General features: G+C 42.6%; 1 protein-coding gene across 1 annotated transcript; it reads right to left on the reverse strand.

Moving 5' to 3' along the window:
* Positions 1 to 1,321: 1,321 nt before the first annotated feature.
* On the reverse strand, positions 1,322 to 14,570 carry ASPDH (aspartate dehydrogenase domain containing; the record flags this gene model as incomplete). The annotated part of the gene is made up of 7 exons (XM_081343554.1): positions 1,322 to 1,359; positions 9,305 to 9,444; positions 10,282 to 10,508; positions 10,952 to 11,101; positions 11,842 to 11,926; positions 13,254 to 13,398; positions 14,516 to 14,570. 7 exons carry the CDS (start codon positions 14,568 to 14,570, stop codon positions 1,322 to 1,324), a joined length of 840 nt encoding a protein of 279 aa, XP_081199680.1.
* Positions 14,571 to 21,814: the final 7,244 nt, after the last annotated feature.

Here is a 21,814-nt window from a genome sequence, read left to right on the forward strand (position 1 = left end):
CCACCTAGCAGTTCAAAAGTGTGTAAAAACATGAGTAAATAGCACCACTTCGGTGGTCTCATTATCAGGGACATGAAAAGAGCTCCCTACTGGTTGTTCCCCCGGGCAACAGTGATGTTACTAGGAGATCCTTTCACCACAGAAGTGCTTCGGTGTATACTAATGAATAAAATTATATTGTAAACTAAACTCAAATATAATTAATTAGATTGTCTGTTGATCATGAGTTTTATTATTTCTTCCACCTATTATATTAAATATGACAATTTGGTAACAACTTTGGGAGGCATTCATGGCTTTGGAAGGCCACATGGGGGCCCTCCTTGGATTTCAGAGCTTGCAGCTGCCCTGTTCTAAAACGCTCAGGATTTCAGGATCAGCTCCCTTGAGACATCCTTTCGATAAGCATACAGTAATGCAACCTGCTCTCAAATAACATACTGTCAGATCTTTAAGCATCCAGCTAAAAGTAAAAATGATATTCCTAAGCACAATTGTCACCGTGTCTCTTTAACAAGATTTATTGAGAAGAACAAGATGGGATTACAAGAATAACAGCAACTGAACTTTGTCTCATTTGAATCAGTTTATCCCCATGTCATATTTATTATTTTTATAAAGAACTCAAGGCAGCAGACACAAACAATACTACTTTCTCCTCCTATTGGTGCAGCAGTGGGCTAATGCCTCCTTAAGTAACACCAGCTGCCTGCAATTAGTGCAGGTTCGAGTCCCATCAGGCTCAAGGTTGACTCAGCCTTCCATCCTTCCGAGGTAGGTAAAATGAGGACCCAGATTGTTGGGGGCAATAAGCTGACTTTGTAAAAATGCCGCTTGGCGGGGGCCGAAAGCCCTAATAAGCAGGCATATACATAGAATGAAGGCTATTGCTAAGCGCATCGGTTTGTGCTTAAATTGTAAGCCGCCCTGAGTCTTCGGAGAAGGGCGGGATATAAATGGGATTAAAATTTAAATTTTAAAAAATTTCCCTGCAACAACAAACCTGTGAGGTGGGTTAGGTTGAAAGATATTGATTGATCCAGTTATTTTACCAGCTTCCCCCAGTTTCAGTGTTGTTTCAGATGTGTGGACTTCCACTCAAAATTTTCAGCTGGTTAGGGGGGATCTGCATATTTGCAAGGTGCTCACATTGGAGAAAGTTGATTTATTTGACTGACAAACTGAAACCATCCAAGATGTGTGAGTGGGTTTTTTCTGCTTCCTTTAAGAAGGTGCTGCTACCTTTCTTGGTTTTCCCATCATATTGAACTACCTTTCAGGTATCTTCTATGTATCTTCTTAGGAAGAAATCTCATAAACCTCAGCACAGGTAGACTCGGCCTCCATGTCCTTGGCATACTATAGGAAGGAAAAGAATGGATCATTGAAGGCCTGGGTTATTGCTTCTATCTCCCAAACCTTATTCTTAGCCAGCTGCCTTATAATATCCAGATTGTCTGAATCAGAAATTTGCTTCAGTATCTAAACAAGAATAATTAATTTTCTCAGCCATTTCCTCTTTGCTAAAAATATTGAAATTGGCCCCTGTTGAAAAATGAAGCTGAACTCTTGAGAAAAGGAGTAAAAAGTTGTGTAGAGGAAAGAGAAGAATTTTTCAGTTTCTGATTTTAAAAAACCTCACAGAAGCTAGCACTTATACTTCAACTTCAGTGATCAAGTTATTCTAAGGAATAGGGAAACCTAAAACATTTAGGTAGAAATATTCTTTAAGATTAGTTTTTATTTTAACAATATGAGTAGTCTATTTTCTCTGATGATTATTACCTCTATACAATTGTCTCAGTCCTTGTATGTTTTATGCAAGTGGCTCCTCTGTACAGTAGAGTTGCTTCTATATTAAGAATAAGTAATTTGTGAACTACTTACAACCTTATCTTTTCTTGCTTATTTTTCTACTGGAATTCCTTCTAAGATGCTGTATGTGATTTTAACAGCTTTGTGTCTTTAATCTCCTTTGCCATTGTCTCTTTTTCTTTTTTAAAGTAAAGTTTGATTCTATTTATCTCTTTTAAAATTGATCTCTCCACATAGGAAGATGCAGAGGAAAGTCTGATTTCACAAATCTCAGTTTTATACAGGGTGACACTTTTATTAGGTGCACCTACCTATTTCACCTGCTGAGATTTGGGGAAGGACATCATGGCTTTAGGGGAAAATGTTTAAAATGTCCATCTTTTTCTCATAGAAGCTAAATCCTGCTGCTAGAGTCCCTCCCAAATATTGGGGAAAGATGATTGAATTCAGGGGGACCTTTGCCCAAGTAGGGCTGCAGCCTTTACTTTTCAGTTTTTTTATTTTTTATTTATTTTTAGATTAATATTCTTTCTCAAATTGGCTTAGATGAGAATCTCTCTTTATGTTATCCCCACCACATTGATCTTAAAGTAGATGAATTGAAAAATGAAGTTCCATTCATAATATCAGAATCTCCCCAGTTTTAAGCTAATACTTTAATCAAGAAATATAAATGACCCACAAAAAAGGTGCCAGGCATTGAACTATCATGTCAGCAATGGACAATCCTGAATAGGATTTGTACCTCACATGGAATCTGCCAGGACTCTCTGTATAAATGGGGCATAGTATCCTCCCCTCAATGTGGGGGTCCCACTTCAAACTGTAGCTCATATTGTGACTGGCTTTTTTTTTGAGAAAGGAGTCATGTGGTTCCTGGACCTTTGACTTGGGTACCAAGACATACAGTAATCCTATCTGCACTACTCCAGTTAATTATATAATAATATAATTAATTGCTATAAGGAAGTGGCTGTAAGCTGAGGGCATATACCGGTTTAATATTTTATTTTTTATTTTTATTTGTAATATAAACAAAGTGTGCTTTAATGGTTAAATGGCCTAGACATTAGTATTTCAACATAGATCTTTTCAACATTTATATTTTACAGTGTTTTATTAATCTAGATGAAATGTTAATATATATTACTAGTCCATGTATGATATGCCATTTGTTAAATAAATTTAACCACTATACTATACTTTCTCTCTGTCTATGCTTTCTTAAACTGACTTCTGATCACCATAAAGGATTGTTCAAAGATCACCTAAAGTAGGAAACAGATAATATACAATGTAAATGAAGGTATAACCAAGAGATGTGATTATCTACTCACTAGAAAGATTCATGATAGGAACAATTCTCTCATCACTTCCTTATAGTAATTATATTATTATATAATTACTGTAGTAGTGCAGGTAGGATTACTGTATGTCTTGGTGCCCAGGTCAAAGGCTTGGGAACCATATCACTCGAAAGAAAGAAAGAAAGAAAGAAAGAAAGAAAGAAAGAAAGAAAGAAAGAAAGAAAGAAAGAAAGAAAGAGAAAGAAAGATCAGATGTGGCATAAGCACTTGAGCGTACTAATGACAATAAAACTTTCTATCTTATTCTTTCATTTTAATTTTTAAACACATTTAAAACTATCCTTAATGGTGATCAGGAGTCATTTAAAATCAGGGAGCAGGGTATTCCAATAACCCTTTTATAATTTTTTCTAATCTTGGTAAAATAAGTAGTTCTATAAAAGGAGACTCCTATTAATACATTTTATTGAAGATCTCAAGTGATCTAACTGCATCAATGACCACACTGCTGTAACAAAACTAGTTTAGAATACCTAGCAGGATCGTCTGATATAAAAATAGATAGGGATGATGTACCCTGAAACATTTGTTTTAAAAAGCACATTTAGCTGAGGGTATACAATAGTTTGTAATGCAAATGTAATGTTGAAATCGCCATATCTGGGCATCTATCATTACAAGTTCAGGGTTATATTCAGCTGGCCTTCCCCAACTTGTTGAGCACTGGACTTTTATTCGCTCAACCCCATCAGAAGTGAGATGAGTGATGCTATGTGGGATATAGGAACTGACTATCCAGGCATGAAAGATTGGGAAAAGCTAAGTTCCAGCCAAGAATTACAGGTATTGTTTGAATCAAAATCAGGATTGGAACAAACTGACCCACATCTAGATGAAGAATTTGAATTAGCGGTGGCAAGGACGAGGGAGACGCGTCTTCGGTTCAACTGTTTATTAACATAGCCCGGACGAAAAACAGAGCGGTACAACATGCCTTTTATAGGCAGCTGTCAAACGGGACAGCGAATCAGGGGCGGGTGTTTTCCCGCCGAGGAACCCTGTGCCAATGGTCAGCTGGCAGCTTTGACATTTCCCCAGTGATAGCGCAAGCGCGTTGGCTGGGGAAACCCTGTCAGCTGGCCTTTCCAACCAGCCGGTATTTTTGACAGCTAGCGTCTGCGGCTTAGGCGCATGCGCCAGTTTGACAGTTTAGCGGCTGCTGCCGTTTTGACAGCCCGCGGCTTCGTTGTTTTGATAGCTCGCGGGCAGGGCGCATGCGCGGCATTTGACAGCTGTCAAACGGCCGCGTGTACTGGATTTTTGACAGTCCGCGGAGCGTGACTGCGCATGCGCGATTCCTTTGACAGCTGTCAGTGCGGCCGCGTGGAGCGGCCTGTGACAGCTGTCATTATTGGGGATATGCTGCACCCCTTCCCCCCCCCTTGGTTTGAACAACATAACTTAGAACTATATTCAACTGGCATTAGAACGTGTTGGCGAGCTGCCGGCCCACTCAAAGTCCGCCAGGTACTCTGGGGGTTTCTTAGGTCGTGTGGATCTGCGGAGTGGCGGTTCCTCGTCTGCCGCAGGAGTCTCCTCGGGGGTGTCGAATTGTAGATCAGTGGATGTTGGAATGTCCTCGGGGTGATTGGTACTGGGGGGGTCGGAAATTTCCGAAGTTGGCTCTGGCGTGATATTGGCGGGTGCCCTGGGCCGAAGTTGGTCGGCGTGTCTTCGCAATGTGAGCCCTTCGCCGACGTTGATGGTGTAGGACAGGGGGCCAGTTTGATCGAGGACTACCCCCTGGGTCCATTTATCCCTTCCCCCATAACTGCGGGCTCAGACATTTTGTCCCTGAGTGAATGTCTTTGATGGTAGATTGTCGGGCTTTTCTGCTGCTGGCCTGTCTGGGTGAAGTCTGTCGAGACGAGTCACCAGCCGGCGACCCCATCTGAGTTCTGCGGGGGATTTCCCGGTGGTGGACACGGGTGTGGTGTGGTGAGCGAGGAGAAAACGGGCGAGTCGGAGGTGCCAGTTTCCGATGAGTCTGCGGAGGGAGTCTTTAGTGGTCTTCACCATGACCTCTGCGAGGCCGTTACTCGACGGGTGAAAGGGGGCCGATGTCGCGTGCCTAATACAGTTGCTCCTCGTGAAGATCTGAAAATCACGGGAGGTAAATTGAGGCCCGTTGTCAGTAATTATTACGTCGGGAAAACCGTGGGTTGCGAAAAACCCCCTTAAGGCTTGGATGGTGGCACTTGTGGTGGTGCTGGAAACCGGGAGAACCTCCAACCATTTGGAATAGCTGTCTACTATGATCAGGAAGGTTTGTCCCTGGAAAGGGCCAGCAAAATCGAGGTGGATACGGGACCAGGGGTTTTTTGTGATTTCCCATTTGTGTATGGGAGCATGGGGAGGGGCTGGTCTGGTTTGCTGGCAGAGATAGCAGCCGGCTACATGATCTTCTATGTCCTTATCTACTGAAGGCCACCAAACATAACTTCGTGCCAAGGCTTTCATTTTCGTGATGCCCGGGTGGCCATCGTGAAGGGTCTGGAGAACCTTGGTTCTGTGGCAGGGTGGAACTATCACCCTGCATCCCCAGAGAATGCAGCCTAGATGGGTGGTGAGCTCGTGCCGTTTTGTGAAGTATGGCTGGATGGAGAGGTTGGGGCAGGAAGTTTGCCAGCCTGATGTGGCCCAGGATAGCACCCTGCTGAGTGTGGGATCCCTGCTTGTGGCATGGGCGATGTCCTTGGCTGTCACTGGGCATTCTGAGAGCTCTTGTATGGCTAGAATGCGGCCAGCTGGGGCTGGGTCCGGGTCTATTTGTGGCAGAGGGAGCCTACTCAGGCCGTCGGCATGGGACATTTCTTTGCCGGGTTTGTAAATTAGCTGGCATGAATATGCGGACAGGAATGTGGTCCAGCGCAGCATGCGAGGGGACAAGATTTGGGGTGTTTGACGGTCCCAAGTAAATATTCCTAGGAGGGGCTTGTGATCTGTGTAAATTGTGAAGGGTCTGCCGTAGAGATAATCGTGGAATTTTTTGATTCCAGCTACTATGGCCAGGGCTTCCTTATCTATTTGAGCATAGTTACGTTCGGCCTTTGAAAGGGTCCTGGAGTAATATGCTATTGGGGCTTGGGTACCGTCGTTTAGGGAGTGGCTGAGGACTGCCCCGATGCCATATGGGGAAGCATCGCAGGCGATGCAAAGGGGTTTGGTCTCATTATAGTGCGATATAGTGGTATCGCTGGAGAGCAATTGTTTCAGCTGATTAAAACTGTCATTATGCGAAGCGGTCCATTGCCAGGGGGCTCCTTTATCTAACAATCTATGGAGCGGCTCCGCTATTGTGGCTTTGCCTGGTAGGAAGGAGTGGTAAAAATTCAGGAGTCCTAGGAATGCCTGGAGCTCCGTTTTATTTTTTTTTGGGGGGGTGCGGCTTTAATAGCTTGGATTTTGGAATTGGTGGGGTGAATGCCTTTGCCGTCTATCCTATAGCCAAGAAAGTCTGTAGAAGGTACCCCGATGGAACATTTCTCTCGTTTGAGTTTTAATCCAGCTGCCCGGAATCTGGTGAGGACTTTGTGCAGTCTGGTTGCTAAGGTGTGGGTGGAGTCGCCCGCGATGAGGACGTCATCGAAGTAAGGGCAGACTCCGGGGATGCCTTTAAGGGTTCGTTCCATGACTTCCTGGAATATTCCAGGTGCCACGGAGATGCCGAACTGGAGGCGGTTCACTTTGAACGCCCCTCTATGCGTGACTATAGTCTGGGCATCTGCAGTCTCTCTAGTTACAGGGAGTTGCAGGAAGGCATGTGCTAGGTCTAATTTGGCGAAGATGGAAGCGGAACCAATTTCTGAGAGGACGTCTCTCACTGAGGGGACTGGATACGCGTGAGGGTTTAACGCGCGGTTCAGGGTCGCTTTGTAATCCGCGCAGATCCTCACTTCCCCATTTGGTTTGACAGGCGTCACGATGGGGGTTTCCCATGTTCCGCTGTCAGTGGGCTCCAGGACTCCTAAATTGACTAAGCGGTCTAGCTCTTTATCTATCTTTTGCTTTAACGCAAAGGGGACTTTCCTGGCTTTGATTCTGATGGGTCCTAATTCGGGTTTGAGTTTGAGGTTGATGGGGGGCCCGTTGTATTTGCCCAGGGAGCCATCGAATACATCTGCAAAGTTTTTGCAGATGTTTTCCAACGATTGGGCGTGGATGCGGTTTGTCCCCTCGAGGCGAATGCCTAATGCCTCGAACCAGTCCAATCCGATGAGACTGGTTCTGGGTTGTTTGGTTATTTGAGCTATTAGGTTTCCTGAAAATTTTTTAAAGTCGACCTTTAGGTTGGCCTGTCCCTTTAAATCTATTGGAGCGCCCTGGAAATCTGCCAGCAAAACCTTCGAAGGTTGGATGGGGATGCGGTGTTTGGATTTGATTGCTATCCTTTGGAGCGTGTCCCCTGACAGGATGGAGACGGAGGACCCCGAGTCGACCTCCATCTCGCAGGGGACTCCCTGAATCTTGACCCAGGTTCTGACTTTTGCCCTGGTGAGGTGATTTACAGGGGATTTGGTTAGGGAGAATACGGACCCTACAGACCCCTGGGGAGGGCGGGGGAAGTCAGTCCTACCTGCGGGGATCTCGTCAAGGTCGTGGAGGGTCTCCCGGTTTAGGCTGCGACAAGCGGAGCGGATGTGGCCGGTCTTGCCACATCCATGGCACTTCGCGTTTCTAAAACGGCAAGTGGCCCTGGCATGGCCCCCGCCGCAGCTCGCACACTTTGCCCTAAAGCCGGTCTGCGGTTTCTTCGTGCTGCGGTTCCCTTCGCGACCGGCGACCATGCGATTGAACCGGAAGAGGATTGCATCGACCCTGGAGTCTGGCTCCGGAGGTCCTTGGTCGAGCTCTCGAGCTTGATGGACGGATGTACCGGGGTTGTCGCCAAACGCCTGGGGCTCGTCACGATGGCTGTCTTCATACGCCATTATCTCCAAGGTGAGCTCTGCAAGGTCCATTGTGGGTCTTGCCACAAGCTTCCTCTGCAGGCGCACGTTTTGGAGACCGGCGATGACTTGGTCCCGAATTCGATCCTCCAGGTCGGGAAAGTGGCATTTTCGGGCGGCATGCCGGACGGCAGTGATGAAAGCCGTGGAGGGCTCTCCAGGTTGCTGCTGCCGGCGAGCGAAGAAGAGTCGCCAGTACAGCTCTGACCCCCTCGGCATGAAGTGCTTGCTGAGGCGATCCGTGAGCTCGGCGTACGGTACTGTGGCGACCGGGTCCGGGCTACAGAGGCCGACGGCAATGTCGTATACTGCCGGCCCGCTGAGGCATAGGAGCGCAGCGGCCTTGTGGCGGTCCTCCGTGATTTTGTTCACGAGGAGGTACCCCTCGACTTGGCCCCAGTGCGACTCCCAGCCTTCAGGGTGGCGGACGTCGAACTCCCTCACGTGCCCTAGGTTTGCCATGCTGGGTCCGCGGTACCGTGGCGCCAGAAATAGGTTTCGCTTGCCCAGTCAGTGACTTAGCTCATGACTTCAGCGATTCGGCTGGGCAGCTATGCCTCTGGGCCGTGACTTCAGCTAGTACCGGGATCCCATCCTCGTCGCCAGGTGAATTAGCGGTGGCAAGGACGAGGGAGACGCGTCTTCGGTTCAACTGTTTATTAACATAGCCCGGACGAAAAACAGAGCGGTACAACATGCCTTTTATAGGCAGCTGTCAAACGGGACAGCGAATCAGGGGCGGGTGTTTTCCCGCCGAGGAACCCTGTGCCAATGGTCAGCTGGCAGCTTTGACATTTCCCCAGTGATAGCGCAAGCGCGTTGGCTGGGGAAACCCTGTCAGCTGGCCTTTCCAACCAGCCGGTATTTTTGACAGCTAGCGTCTGCGGCTTAGGCGCATGCGCCAGTTTGACAGTTTAGCGGCTGCCGCCGTTTTGACAGCCCGCGGCTTCGTTGTTTTGACAGCTCGCGGGCAGGGCGCATGCGCGGCGTTTGACAGTTGTCAAACGGCCGCGTGTACTGGATTTTTGACAGTCCGCGGAGCGTGACTGCGCATGCGCGATTCCTTTGACAGCTGTCAGTGCGGCCGCGTGGAGCGGCCTGTGACAGCTGTCATTATTGGGGATATGCTGCAGAATTCATACATTCTAGATAAGGGAAAGTTTTCATCCTTACCCAATAGGCTGCTCCAGAAAGCAGAAAAGGTAGCTGACCCTGTAACAGCCCCACAAGCAGCTGGGTTCCTGCGACTGGTGCTGACTGAGAAGCCCCCTGGCCCTGTTGCTTCAATCATCACCACATGATAGTCAGGGACACTGGAAAATAAAATTGTGCTCAGTTAGACCAGGTGTTTAGGAAAAAAAATGACACAAAGCCATGAGCTTGCTGGGACACGTTTCACACCAGTGTTTCTCAACCTTGGGAACTTTAAGATGTGTGGACATCAACTCCCAGAATTCACTAGCTAACATACTGCCTGGGGAATTTAGGAAGTTAAAGGCCATAATTCTTAAAATTGCCAAGATTGAGAGACACCTGCTTTAAAACCATAGCACTTTCAGAAAATGGCTACCATGATACTTGTGTCCAGTCACAAAATATCCACTTATCAAGAATATAACTACAACACCAACTTTAATCCTCAGAATATTCTCTAGAAATAGGAGTTTCCTTTTTTTAAAAAAAATTGCCATAAAGGGTGTCTACAGTGTATGATGGTTTTTTGTTTGTTTTTTAAAGACAATATGGCTACATGGTGATCAAACTCCTCGTTTTTATGACTACCATGGCAATCATCTTGATTTTTCTGACACATAGTGCTGCCAGTTCTGCTTGGCATTCTCCCAATCTCTGGGTATTATTATTATTATTATTATTATTATTATTATTATTATTATTATTATTATTATTATTATTATTATTCATTCCTTTTTTTTCTGAAAATGCCTGCAGGCCCTATTTGGGGAAACAGGAGAAGTCTTGTAAATAAAGATAAGGTATGCAGGTTTCTCATTTAAATTTTAAAAGACTGAAATAAACTTTTTTAACAAAAAAAAAACACCAAGTAAAAATCAGGCATGCAAGATGTACATTAGATACTAAGAGAGGGATTCATGAGTACCAAGTTGCTTGCCCTTCAGTTCAAAACTTACTTAGGATCTGCCACGAGGCAACCTTTTACACCATCGAAGCCCAGACTTGGAGCAGCAATGCAAGCTGCTGCCATTGTGTTGACATTGTTGGGAGCCAAGGGACACAGACCCCGCACAGGGCCATTGTACAGCACTATGCTTTCCTCCTTGTTTCCCTTTGCAAGCTCTCCAAGAGACCCACTCAACCGGAAGCTGTCCGGGTGTTTAATCATGGTGACTGTTAATGCCTAGAAAAAAATAGAGTATTGGAGAAGTCACAAATCCTTAAATATCCCTTTCTTTCTAGCCTTTTAAATAGTAAAATCCCAATCCAAAGATTTCCACTTCTGAATAAGAATACAGGAAAGTGCCTTACATTAATTAATTTGTTTTGCTCTGTGAAGTATACATTGCTTGGCTGAAAGTTTTCCAGTATTTCAAACTGGCGTCTTCCACGGCTGCATTTGATGTCAGTAATTCTCCAAATATTTATGTCCAAATTTCCTTTTATCAACATAGATTTTCTCTTACATCAACATGTCCTATCTGGACTTAGGGCACAACTCCAAGATTTTAATTGCAATTACTACAATTCCTTTGCAGGCTGGAATTCTGAAAGATGCAGCTCCATGTTTTATAGATATCACTAGGTTAAGTAAGCTACCTACCCCATTTCTCTGTAGGCACTTACCTGGAGCATCCCTGCATCATCCAACCTTTGAATGTCTTGGCCACCCCATAGAGCCCCACTGGGGATGTAAAGTGTGTGTCCAGTCTTTTTTGCCACTTCACGTAATCTAAGCTCAGTGTTCACATCTGCTAGGGCTGTTGGTGATCCCACCTAAAGGACATGGAGATATTTGCACTGGGGAATCTGGAAGAAGAGTGCTTCAGGATAATATATTTATTGGTTCTCTCCAATTATTGAGTGCAAAATAATTTATTTTGATAAGACAAAGGAGAAAGAAACAGAAACCAAGTACACACAGCATACTAACAGATAAATGTGATTTATTTGGTTTAGACTACCCTTTCACAAGCTGGCCCTCCAAATATGCAAATTTCAACTCCCAGATTTCTCAGTAATGGCCATGCTTACAGGGAATTCTGGGAATCAGGCTACATATCTGGAAAATACCATGTGTGGAAATGCTAATTTAGACCATATTCTATGATCCAAACTCATATCCACCCTTACTGGGAGACGAAGAGTTGTCAAAACCTAGTGGCATAATTTTTGTACCATAGAAAACATGAAAACAGTACCACAAGTCTTTAAAAGTAACCTTAACATAATGTACACAACAGAGGAAATATTGGACTTTCTCCCAAAACAAATAGCAAATCCTGTCCCTGCCTATGTACATAACGCAGTCAAGCACAATTTGCATTATTGTTTCACTCTCTATGATCCTTGATTCCTTCCAAAACATTGAATGGTCTCTGATCACCCAAAGTTCTCTATTCGTGGTAAAAAAATATGGATTAGAGTCTTTTGCATGTCACATTTAGAGCAAGATATAAATAAAAAAAACATGCTGATGCTGCCTGCCTCTGTCTGTAGGCAGCTGTAGTTCTCACCATAAAATCTGCAGCTTTAAGGAAGAATTCCCCATAATCTTGGGCAATGCAGGGATGTGCCACTTCAACAATGACATCAGCATGGCTTTGGAAAGAAGCAACAAACATAATAACAAGATGCTATCTTGAAAATACCAGTGCAGTACCTAGATAACAATCCATTTCCCCTTCATTTTGTAACCACTGAAAAGTTTGTCTTTAATGGACCAACTCTTACACTAAATCTAAAAAAATAATGGTATTCTTCCATAAGATCTCTTGAGATTCACACAATGTGCCTTGAAGTTCAGCCTTCCCCAACTTGATTGACCGATAGGTATTCAGTCACATTATTCACTCCCTATTATTCCCCATCCAGTAGGGTAGTGGCGATTAATACTGAAGTCTAGACATCCTGAGGGAATTACATTTGGTCAGAGAAGATTGGTTTAATCACAGAATTTTCCTCAGGTTGGGGAATGCTGAACTATTTTCATCAACAGCAGCACTCCCGGGCTGTTGTCAAGTGTCCTCTTGGCCCTTGTGTAGAAATGCTAATGTTTGAATGTGGGATCTTCTACTGATACATCTTTATTAGGTTTGTTTTTCATCTTTCAAGGCAACTAAGAAAAATGAAATTCAAAACAGACAACCATCAAAACCTAAACATAGGTGTGTCAAACATCAACCTAGTCACTCAGAACAAATAAATGTGAGGTAATTCTGCCTGGGTTTGCAGTAGCTCTAACAGTCAACTTACAAAATCAAGTATCTGTTTGAATAAATATACCTTTGAATGCCAGTAGAACTTCCCCTGGCAAGAATGCCAATAGAGAACATGTCTTCCAAATGAGAAGACTGTAATAATTTTGAGAATAAACACTGGCCACATTGTGAATCATCAGTTGAAGGCATGTCTACCTAGACATGTTCTTCAATAAAATTCAACTCAGTTTCTACAGAGATAATCCATACAGTATATAGTATATGATTATTATAATCCAAAATCACTCAGAGAGCTAAGAGTTGGTCTAACATCTTAATAACTGTCTTATGCTGACTGCTAAAAAGATGGGAAGTGCTCACACTAACTACACTTACTTGATTTTAATTTTATTAAAATCAAATCTAGTTTGATTTTTTTTGTACTGGAGCGTAGCCCAAGCAGACTACTCAAAGGTTGAATGTGGCTTTCAACTCAATGTAAGTAGTCCTTAACTTATAAACTTTGCTTACTGGAAGTCAGCTGGGAAGGTTAAAAATGGTGATGACATGACCCTAAATTTTTGCAAAAATTTTTGCATTATAAATGCAAGCCAAGCACCCAGATTGCAATCATTTGAGCATAGGGATGTTGCAATGATCCTAAGTATGTTGACAGGTCATAAATCACCTTTTCCTTATCTTAACTGTGAAACAGCTTATCTACTCACCATTGTAAAAAATCTGTCAACTTCCCCAACCTCAGCTCCAATGGTACAGTGCCCTCCAACTTGCTGGCATCCCGGTTCCAAACAAAAGCCAGCTCCAAACCATGTTGGAACCCTTCATCTTGGATTCGTTTTGTCAGATATTGGCCTGAAGATTGAAAATGAAATAGTAATTTTCACCATTGTGGACTTAGCTCTCTCATGCACCTGCTACACTTCAGATGTGGGAGAAAAATTCTGGCATTATTGTCACAATTTTGCTATGATTCTGTTCTGGGAGTGACTCAATCTTAATAATGTCCTTTGTTTAGAACCTCCAATGATTTGGGGGGTTGTTATGCACTGGTTGAGTCCATGCATGTCTGGTTATGATATAGTTGCCTAATCGTGATTATGCCCAAGCATAAATCATAGTTTATATAGCACTAAGCCAAAACCAAGCAAATTACATTACAGCTTAGCACAATAGATGTGTTTTATGAGCTTCAAAAAAGATTTGTTTGACCACCATTGGAAACAGAATGCTGAGCAATACATTAATCTTTTTTCTGATCCAGCAAAATAAACCTTCTGTACTTAGGGGAAAAAACCCCACAAATGTACAAGAAGACAGGCTTGTTTTATTAGCCCAAAGCAAAAATCAATGAAAAAATCAGAAGGGGCGGGGGGTTGTAGATCCTGACAGTTACAGTAAACTAATCAAAACTTAAATAACAGTTTGGCATTTGCTCCAGGTCAAAATCAAGACCTAAGAAAAAGTCTGGGTTTGAAAACTGAAAATATGAGTCTTTGGAGAAAAGCATTTGACTGGCTCTAGTGCAGGAGTGGGAAATTTGTAGTAGCTAAAAGCTGAGCTATTTCTATACGCTCTCCAGGTGATAGGGCAGAGTGGGTGGGGCAATGTTTGCAGGGATTTAAGGCACATATTATACCCCCTAATCCCCCTCACACCATTGCAAAAAGTTTTTTTTAAAAGATTTTAAGGGTTAGCATAAATGTCTTAAGCTTCTGCAAAGTCCTCAGAAAGTCTCCCCCCCCAGCCCCCCTCTTTTCTTCCCTGAAGAACCAAAGCATTTGGCCAAACACACAGATTTGTTAAAATCGCTTTTGAAATAAAAAGACACCCAAGTTTTCAGAAATATTGGGCAATCTTGCTGAAAGTAGATGTTCATAATAAAGGCAAAAACTACAAGTTGCTTGTCTAGTAGCAGATTCAGTGAATGGGGAGACTGATAAGACAAATATGGTCAAGAAATGCTGCTTACCTAGATGTCCATAGCCCACAATTCCAATCCGCCTCTTCCTTTGGCCTCCAAACATTCAGCCTGCTATGAGACAAATAGCCACAGAAAGTTGTCTGACAAAGATAGAGCAGAGCCTGAGGTATTATACTGGATCCCTTATTTAGGCCCCAGGGTATTTCATGTTTGTCTAGCCCTTCCTAGTGAAGCTCAGGCTACCTGTCTTCCTGCATACTGTTTTTTTTCTTGCAAAGTAGGTTATAAGTCAAGGGAATGCCATAAAGCTATCTGGGGATTTTCATGGCTGAATGGGGATTTGAATCTTGATATCCTAGTTCAAGAGTCTCTGACTCTAATACGCTACTTGGCTATTGAGCAAAATCACCTTCTCTGCACTTGGAAATGAGGAAAAGAATTGCAGTTAATATGTACAAAATGCAAGAACTTGCAATTCTATAACTGCGAAATGACGCAAACATCTTAACATGCATATAACATGGTATATGTTGGCTCAGATCCTTAATGGCTGAGGATGATGGGAACAGTAGTGCAACATATCTTGAATGGCGCTGATGTGAGGGAGATACAGAGAGGCTATGCACATTTGCCATTTCAAGATTTCTTATTAGTTCAGCCACTCAGTCATTCATGGCTGCATGTGCAAACGAATTCACTGTGAAGCAACAGAGATGAGTCAGAATTTCTAATCTTATTGCTCATTCAGACATGCAAGTCATCATTTGATGCTGCCATTAATAATTGATGGATGAGAAAGCTCTGGGAAAGTATCTTAGTTTCCCATTCTCTACCCATCCTCTGAGTCTTCAGTTCCCATTTTCATTCATACACACGCATGCTGGCACCAGATGCTTCTTCTGTATGATCTAATCAAATCTATTATTCCTTCCAATTCCATGCTCAGGCTGCATGAAAGGGAAGATTGGGAAAACCCCAAGGTCTGCAAAAACAGAAAAAAATATCTTTGGGACTTGAAGCTAAAAGAACACCCCAAACATCTTAAAGTAGCCTGAATATGTTGGTCTACAAGGAATGACATCTGTTCAAATGGAACAGAATGGAATGATGTGGCCTGAAACTGAAAGGGAACATTTCATCCTGTAACTTATTATTTCAACTCTTACTCACAGATTTACTTTGTTAAATACTCTATCTTAATATAGCTTTTCCCCTTCATGGATTACTGCCTTGTCGTGGCGAAGGGGCTTGCGTAATTCAATGAAGCTATGAGCTATGCCGTGCAGGGCCACCCAAGACGGACAGGTCATAGCAGAGAGTTCTGACAAAACGTGATCCACTGGAGAAGGAAATGGCAACCCACTCCAGTATCTTTGCCATGAAAACCCTATGGACAGTACCAAAAGGCAAAACGATATGACGCTGGAAGATGAGCCCCTCAGGTCGGAAGGCGTCCAATATGCTACTGGGGAAGAGCAGAGGGCTAGTACTAGTAGCGCCAGAAAGAATGAAGCGACTGGGCCAAAGCCGAAAGGACGCTCAGCTGTGGATATGTCTGGTGGTGAAAGGAAAGTCCGATGCTGTAAAGATTTTTTCTCCATAGGAACCTGGAATGTAAGATCCATGAATCAAGGCAAGCTGGACGTGGTCAAACAAGAGATGACAAGATTGAACATCGACATCTTAGGTATCAGCGAACTAAAATGGACAGGAATGGGTGAATTTAATTCAGGTGACCATCAGGTATACTACTGCGGGCAAGAATCCCTCAGAAGAAATGGAGTAGCCTTCATAGTCAATAAAAGAGTAGGAAAAGCAATACTGGGATACAATCCTCAAAATGACAGAATGATCTCAGTTCGAATCCAAGGCAAACCATTCAATATCACAGTAGTCCAAGTCTATGCTCCAACCACCGGTGCTGAAGAGGATGAAATTGACCGGTTCTATGAAGCCCTACAGCACCTTATAGAACTAACACCAAAAAATGATGTCCTTATCATCATGGGGGATTGGAATGCTAAAGTAGGAAGCCAAAAGATAACCGGAATAACAGGCAAGTTTGGCCTTGGAGTACAAAATGAAGCAGGGCACAGGCTGATAGAATTTTGTCAAGAGAATACGATGGTCATAGCAAACACTCTTTTCCAACAACCCAAGAGACGGCTCTACACATGGACATCACCAGACGGTCAACACAGAAATCAGATTGACTATATGCTCTGCAGCCAAAGATGGAGAAGCTCTATACAGTCAGTAAAAACAAGACCAGGAGCTGACTGTGGCTCAGACCATGAGCTTCTCGTTGCAAAGTTTAGGCTTAAACTGAAGAAAGTAGGGAAAAGAACCAGGCCAATCAGGTATGAATTAAATCATATCCCCATTGAATATACAGTAGAGGTGACAAATAGATTTAAGGAATTAGATCTGATAGACAGGATGCCTGAAGAACTATGGACAGAGGTTCGCAACATTGTACAAGAGGTAGCAACCAAAACCATCCCAAAGAAAAAGAAATGCAAGAAAGCAAAATGGCTGTCTGAGGAAGCTTTGCAAATAGCTGAGGAAAGGAGGGAAGCAAAAGGCAAGAGAGAAAAAGAAAGATACGCCCAATTGAATGCAGAATTCCAGAGAATAGCTAGAAGAGATAAGAATGCCTTCTTAAATGAACAGTGCAAAGAAATAGAAGAAAACAATAGAATAGGGAGGACCAGAGATCTTTTCAAGAAAATTGGGGAGATGAAGGGAACGTTCAATGCAAAAATGGGCATGATAAAGGACCAAAATGGCAGGGACCTAACAGAGGCAGAAGAGATTAAGAAGAGATGGCAAAATTACACAGAAGAACTATACAAGAATGAGCTTAATGTCCCTGATAATCACAATGAGGTGGTCACTGACCTCGAGCCAGACATCCTAGAATGTGAAGTGAAGTGGGCCTTAGAAAAGCTGAGCAACAACAAAGCTAGTGGAGGTGACAGTATTCCAGCTGAGCTATTCAAAATCTTAAAAGACGATGCAGTAAAAGTGCTACACTCAATTTGCCAGCAAATTTGGAAAACTCAACAGTGGCCACAGGATTGGAAAAGATCAGTTTACATTCCAATTCCAAAGAAAGGCAGTGCCAAAGAATGTTCAAACTATCGCACCATTGCACTCATTTCTCATGCTAGTAAAGTTATGCTTAAAATCCTACAAGCTAGACTCCAGCAGTATGTGGATAGAGAACTACCAGAAGTACAGGCAGGATTTCGAAGAGGCAGAGGAACTAGAGATCAAATAGCCAACATACGCTGGATCATGGAGAAAGCTAGAGAGTTCCAGAAAAACATCTACTTCTGCTTCATTGACTATGCTAAAGCCTTTGATTGTGTGGATCATAACAAACTGTGGCAAGTTCTTAAAGAGATGGGAGTACCAGAACATCTTATTTGTCTCTTGAGAAACCTATATGCGGGCCAAGAAGCAACAGTGAGAACTGGACACGGAACCACTGATTGGTTCAAAATTGGGAAAGGAGTCCGGCAAGGCTGTATACTGTCGCCTTGCCTATTTAACTTATATGCAGAGCACATCATGAGAAAGGCAGGGCTAGATGAATCAAAAGTTGGAATTAAGATTGCTGGAAGAAATATCAACAACCTAAGATATGCAGATGATACCACTCTAATGGCAGAAAGTGAAGAGGAACTGAAGAGTCTCTTGTTGCGAGTGAAGAAGGAGAGTGCAAAAGTTGGGTTGAAACTAAACATTAAGAAAACCAAGATCATGGCATCCGGCCCTCTCAATTCCTGGCAAATAGATGGGGAAGAAATGGAGGTAGTGACAGATTTTATTTTCCTGGGCTCCAAGATCACTGCAGATGGGGACTGTAGTCAAGAAATTAAAAGACGCTTGCTCCTCGGGAGGAAAGCCATGGCAAATCTAGACAGCACACTAAAAAGCAGAGACATCACCCTGTCAACAAAAGTGCGTATAGTCAAGGCTATGGTCTTCCCAGTTGCAATGTATGGCAGTGAAAGTTGGACCATAAGAAAGGATGAGCGCAAAAGAATTGAGGCCTTTGAACTCTGGTGCTGGAGAAGACTCCTGCGAGTCCCTTGGACTGCGAGGCGATCAAACCGGTCAGTCCTAGAGGAGATCAACCCTGACTGCTCTTTAGAAGGCCAGATCCTGAAGCTAAAACTCAAATACTTTGGCCACCTAATGAGGAGGAAGGACTCACTGGAGAAGAGCTTAATGCTGGGAAAGATTGAGGGCAATAGAAGAAGGGGACGACAGAGAATGAGGTGGCTGGATGGAGTCACTGAAGCAGTAGGCGTGAGCTTAAATGGACTCCAGAAGATGGTAGAGGACAGGAAGGCCTGGAGGAACATTGTCCATAGGGTCGCGATGGGTCGGACACGACTTCGCAACTAACAACAACAACAACAACAAAAATATAGCTTTTACTCCTCCTCTTGCTTAATATCCCCAGCTCCCCTTCTATGTTGAGGTGACTCACCTGGTTTAAGTTGCGTTCAGATAGCTGCAGGATAATGGGGGAAAAAGAGGAATGTTGACTGAGTTCCTTTGGCTGATCATTTCTGGAAGGGCATTAATTATTAACCCAGGCTGGCCTGTAACCCTTGTTGAAATGGTTGCTTGCAGAATTTCTCAAAAATAAAGCTGCCTCTTTGGCTGGCTTGGAAATATGGCCACAATATCACACATTCATTCCAACAACTGTAAGTATCCCACATCATATGCTCCCTCCTGAGCATTGAAGTCTTAAGTCCTATTAACTAAGCTTTTATAATGGACATAATTCGCACACTTGACTGAAAATAAGTTTTAATTTGTAATGTGCCCACTGCATAGAAATATCAATGTGCTTCTAGATATTTCCCTTGGTATCTGTCAGATCTCCTGACCCATCTAATTTTGTACATCTTGAAAACATTCTTTTAATTAAAATGGGGAACTCTTCAACATCATCTTTAATTCTAAGAATGCCTCTGAGCCTAAGGTTGGTCCCATAAGCTTTCTTAGAAAATAAAAATGATAGGCAACTTACAGTTCAGTGCTTTGGATATGATCTAGCTATACAGAAAAAGAATGAGAGAGGGTTAGCAGGTAACATTTTGGTAAATTGAGGTTTTGTGACTGGTTATCCCAATGTCATAGACACCTGCAGAATGTGATCAGGGGCAACAACTGATAAAACATGTCATGATATACACAACACAACCTCTCTGCCTTACTCAGTTGTGCCCAATGTCAGGACTTAAGTGTGGTTAGTGGTTGACAAGCTAGAAAGTGGGAGACCATGAGTTCAAGTCCCACCTTAACCATGAAAGGTAGCTGGAACAGTCATTCTCTCTTAACCCAACAGATTGTTGTGGGGAAAATAGGAGGAGGAAGGTGCGTTGGATATGCTTGCAGCTTTGAGTTATTTGTAAAAATAATAAAGACAAAATACATATTAATAAATAAGTCAAAAATGAAAGAGTGAGTGTGCATTATGATATCACAATCATATCATCATCTCCAGATGCCTGTTTCCATGAATGTCATTTTTAATGAATGTAAAAACACCACTGTCTATCCCACAACATATTTTTAAAATTCCACAGGTACCCACTGGTCCCCAAATAATCAACTATGCATGTGAAAAAATTATGAGCCCACCTAAAATGTGTTTACTCAGGGATAAATTCTATTAAGCTTAAGTAGAACTTATTTCTTAGTAAGCATGTTTACAGCTGCAGCCTCAATTTTTCAGGTCAATGTAACTGTGGTATGACAGGGTCAGTTTAAAAAAAGGCAATAATTTACTTGTGACTGTTCATACCTATTCACCTTGTTCACCTTTTTTCTATTAATGCTACAAAATTATATTATTTTCTTAAAGCTTTCCAGCCTTTGAGGGCCAGCAGGCACATTTGACATTTTGAAAACATGTTGTGGGCACTCAGTGAAAATGGCTGTCATAGAGAGGGCTTGCTCCTTCCATAAATGGTGGCTAGATAGTGGGTGGGGGAAATTACAAAGCACTCAGAGGTTAAACTGGTAGGATTGCTACTAGCCAACCTCTTTAGTAAGCTTTTCCTTCCCTTCCCACCATTTTGTTGAGCATTTGGGGGTAGCCACTCATTACTTTTATAACATCCTAGGGATCTGTGAGGTACATCCAAAGTTCTCAGGGAAACAGATATTGTACTGGATGCTGGTACTTTTTTATATTTTCTAGAGTGCTTCTTATGTTCCAGTCTTCAGACTTATAGAAGTTAGAATGGGATTGAGCTGAAATGATAGAAAGTGTCAAAGCCACAGGAACCTTGGGGGGAAATGATCATGCAATCTTGGAATTCAACATTATGGAAGCACAAGCAATAGAATACAGCCAAACTAGAGTCTTGGACTTTAAAAGAGCTAATTTCAATAAACTTAGAGAGATCTTGGGAAGAATTCCATGGATGAGAATCCTAAAGGGGAAAACAACTCAAGAAGCTTGGGAAATTTTGAAAAGTGAGATAATAAAGGCCCAGTATAGCACAATACCAACAAAGAAGAAAAATAACAGCTTTCAAAAGAAACCAGCATGGCTGCATAAAGAGCTCTCTGATAAACTGAAAGATAAAAAGGACAAGTATAAGAAGTGGAAAGAGGGGCACATAACTAAGGCAGAATATCAGCAAACAGCCCATGCCTGCAAAGATGAAGTGAGGGAAGCTAAGGCTCAAAATGAACTAAGGCTTGTGACCAAAGTCAAAAATAACAAAAAAGCTTCTTTCAACATATAAGAAGCAAGAAAAAAGTTAAGGAAATGATTGGTCCATTAGTGGGGGAAAGTGGCAAGAAGGTGACAAGCAACAGGGAAAGAGCAGAACTATTTAACTTGTTTTTTGCATCTGTCTTGTACACAAAGGGGAAAAACAGTCCAACCTACCAAAACCAGTGCCATAAAAAACAGAATAGAAATGCAAGTTAAGATAGGCAAGAAAATGGTAAGTGAGCACCTGTCCAGCCTAGATGAGTTCAAATCACCAGGACCAGATGGATAATAATAATAATAATAATAATAATAATAATAATAATAATAATAATAATAATAATAATAATAATAATAATAATAATAATAATAATAATTAATAATTAATAATAATAATAATTAATAATAATAATAATAATAATAATAATAATAATAATAATAATAATAATAAGAAGAAGAAGAAGAAGAAGAAGAAGAAGAAGAAGAAGAAGAAGTTGGAAGGGACCTTGGAGGTCATCTAGTCCAACCCCCTGCTAAGGCAGGAAACCCTATACTATTTCAGGCAAATGGCTGTCCAGTCTCTTCTTAAAAAC

Source organism: Vipera berus (assembly GCF_964194415.1).
Source record: "Vipera berus genome assembly, chromosome: Z".
Classification (NCBI taxonomy): Eukaryota; Metazoa; Chordata; class Lepidosauria; order Squamata; family Viperidae; genus Vipera; species Vipera berus.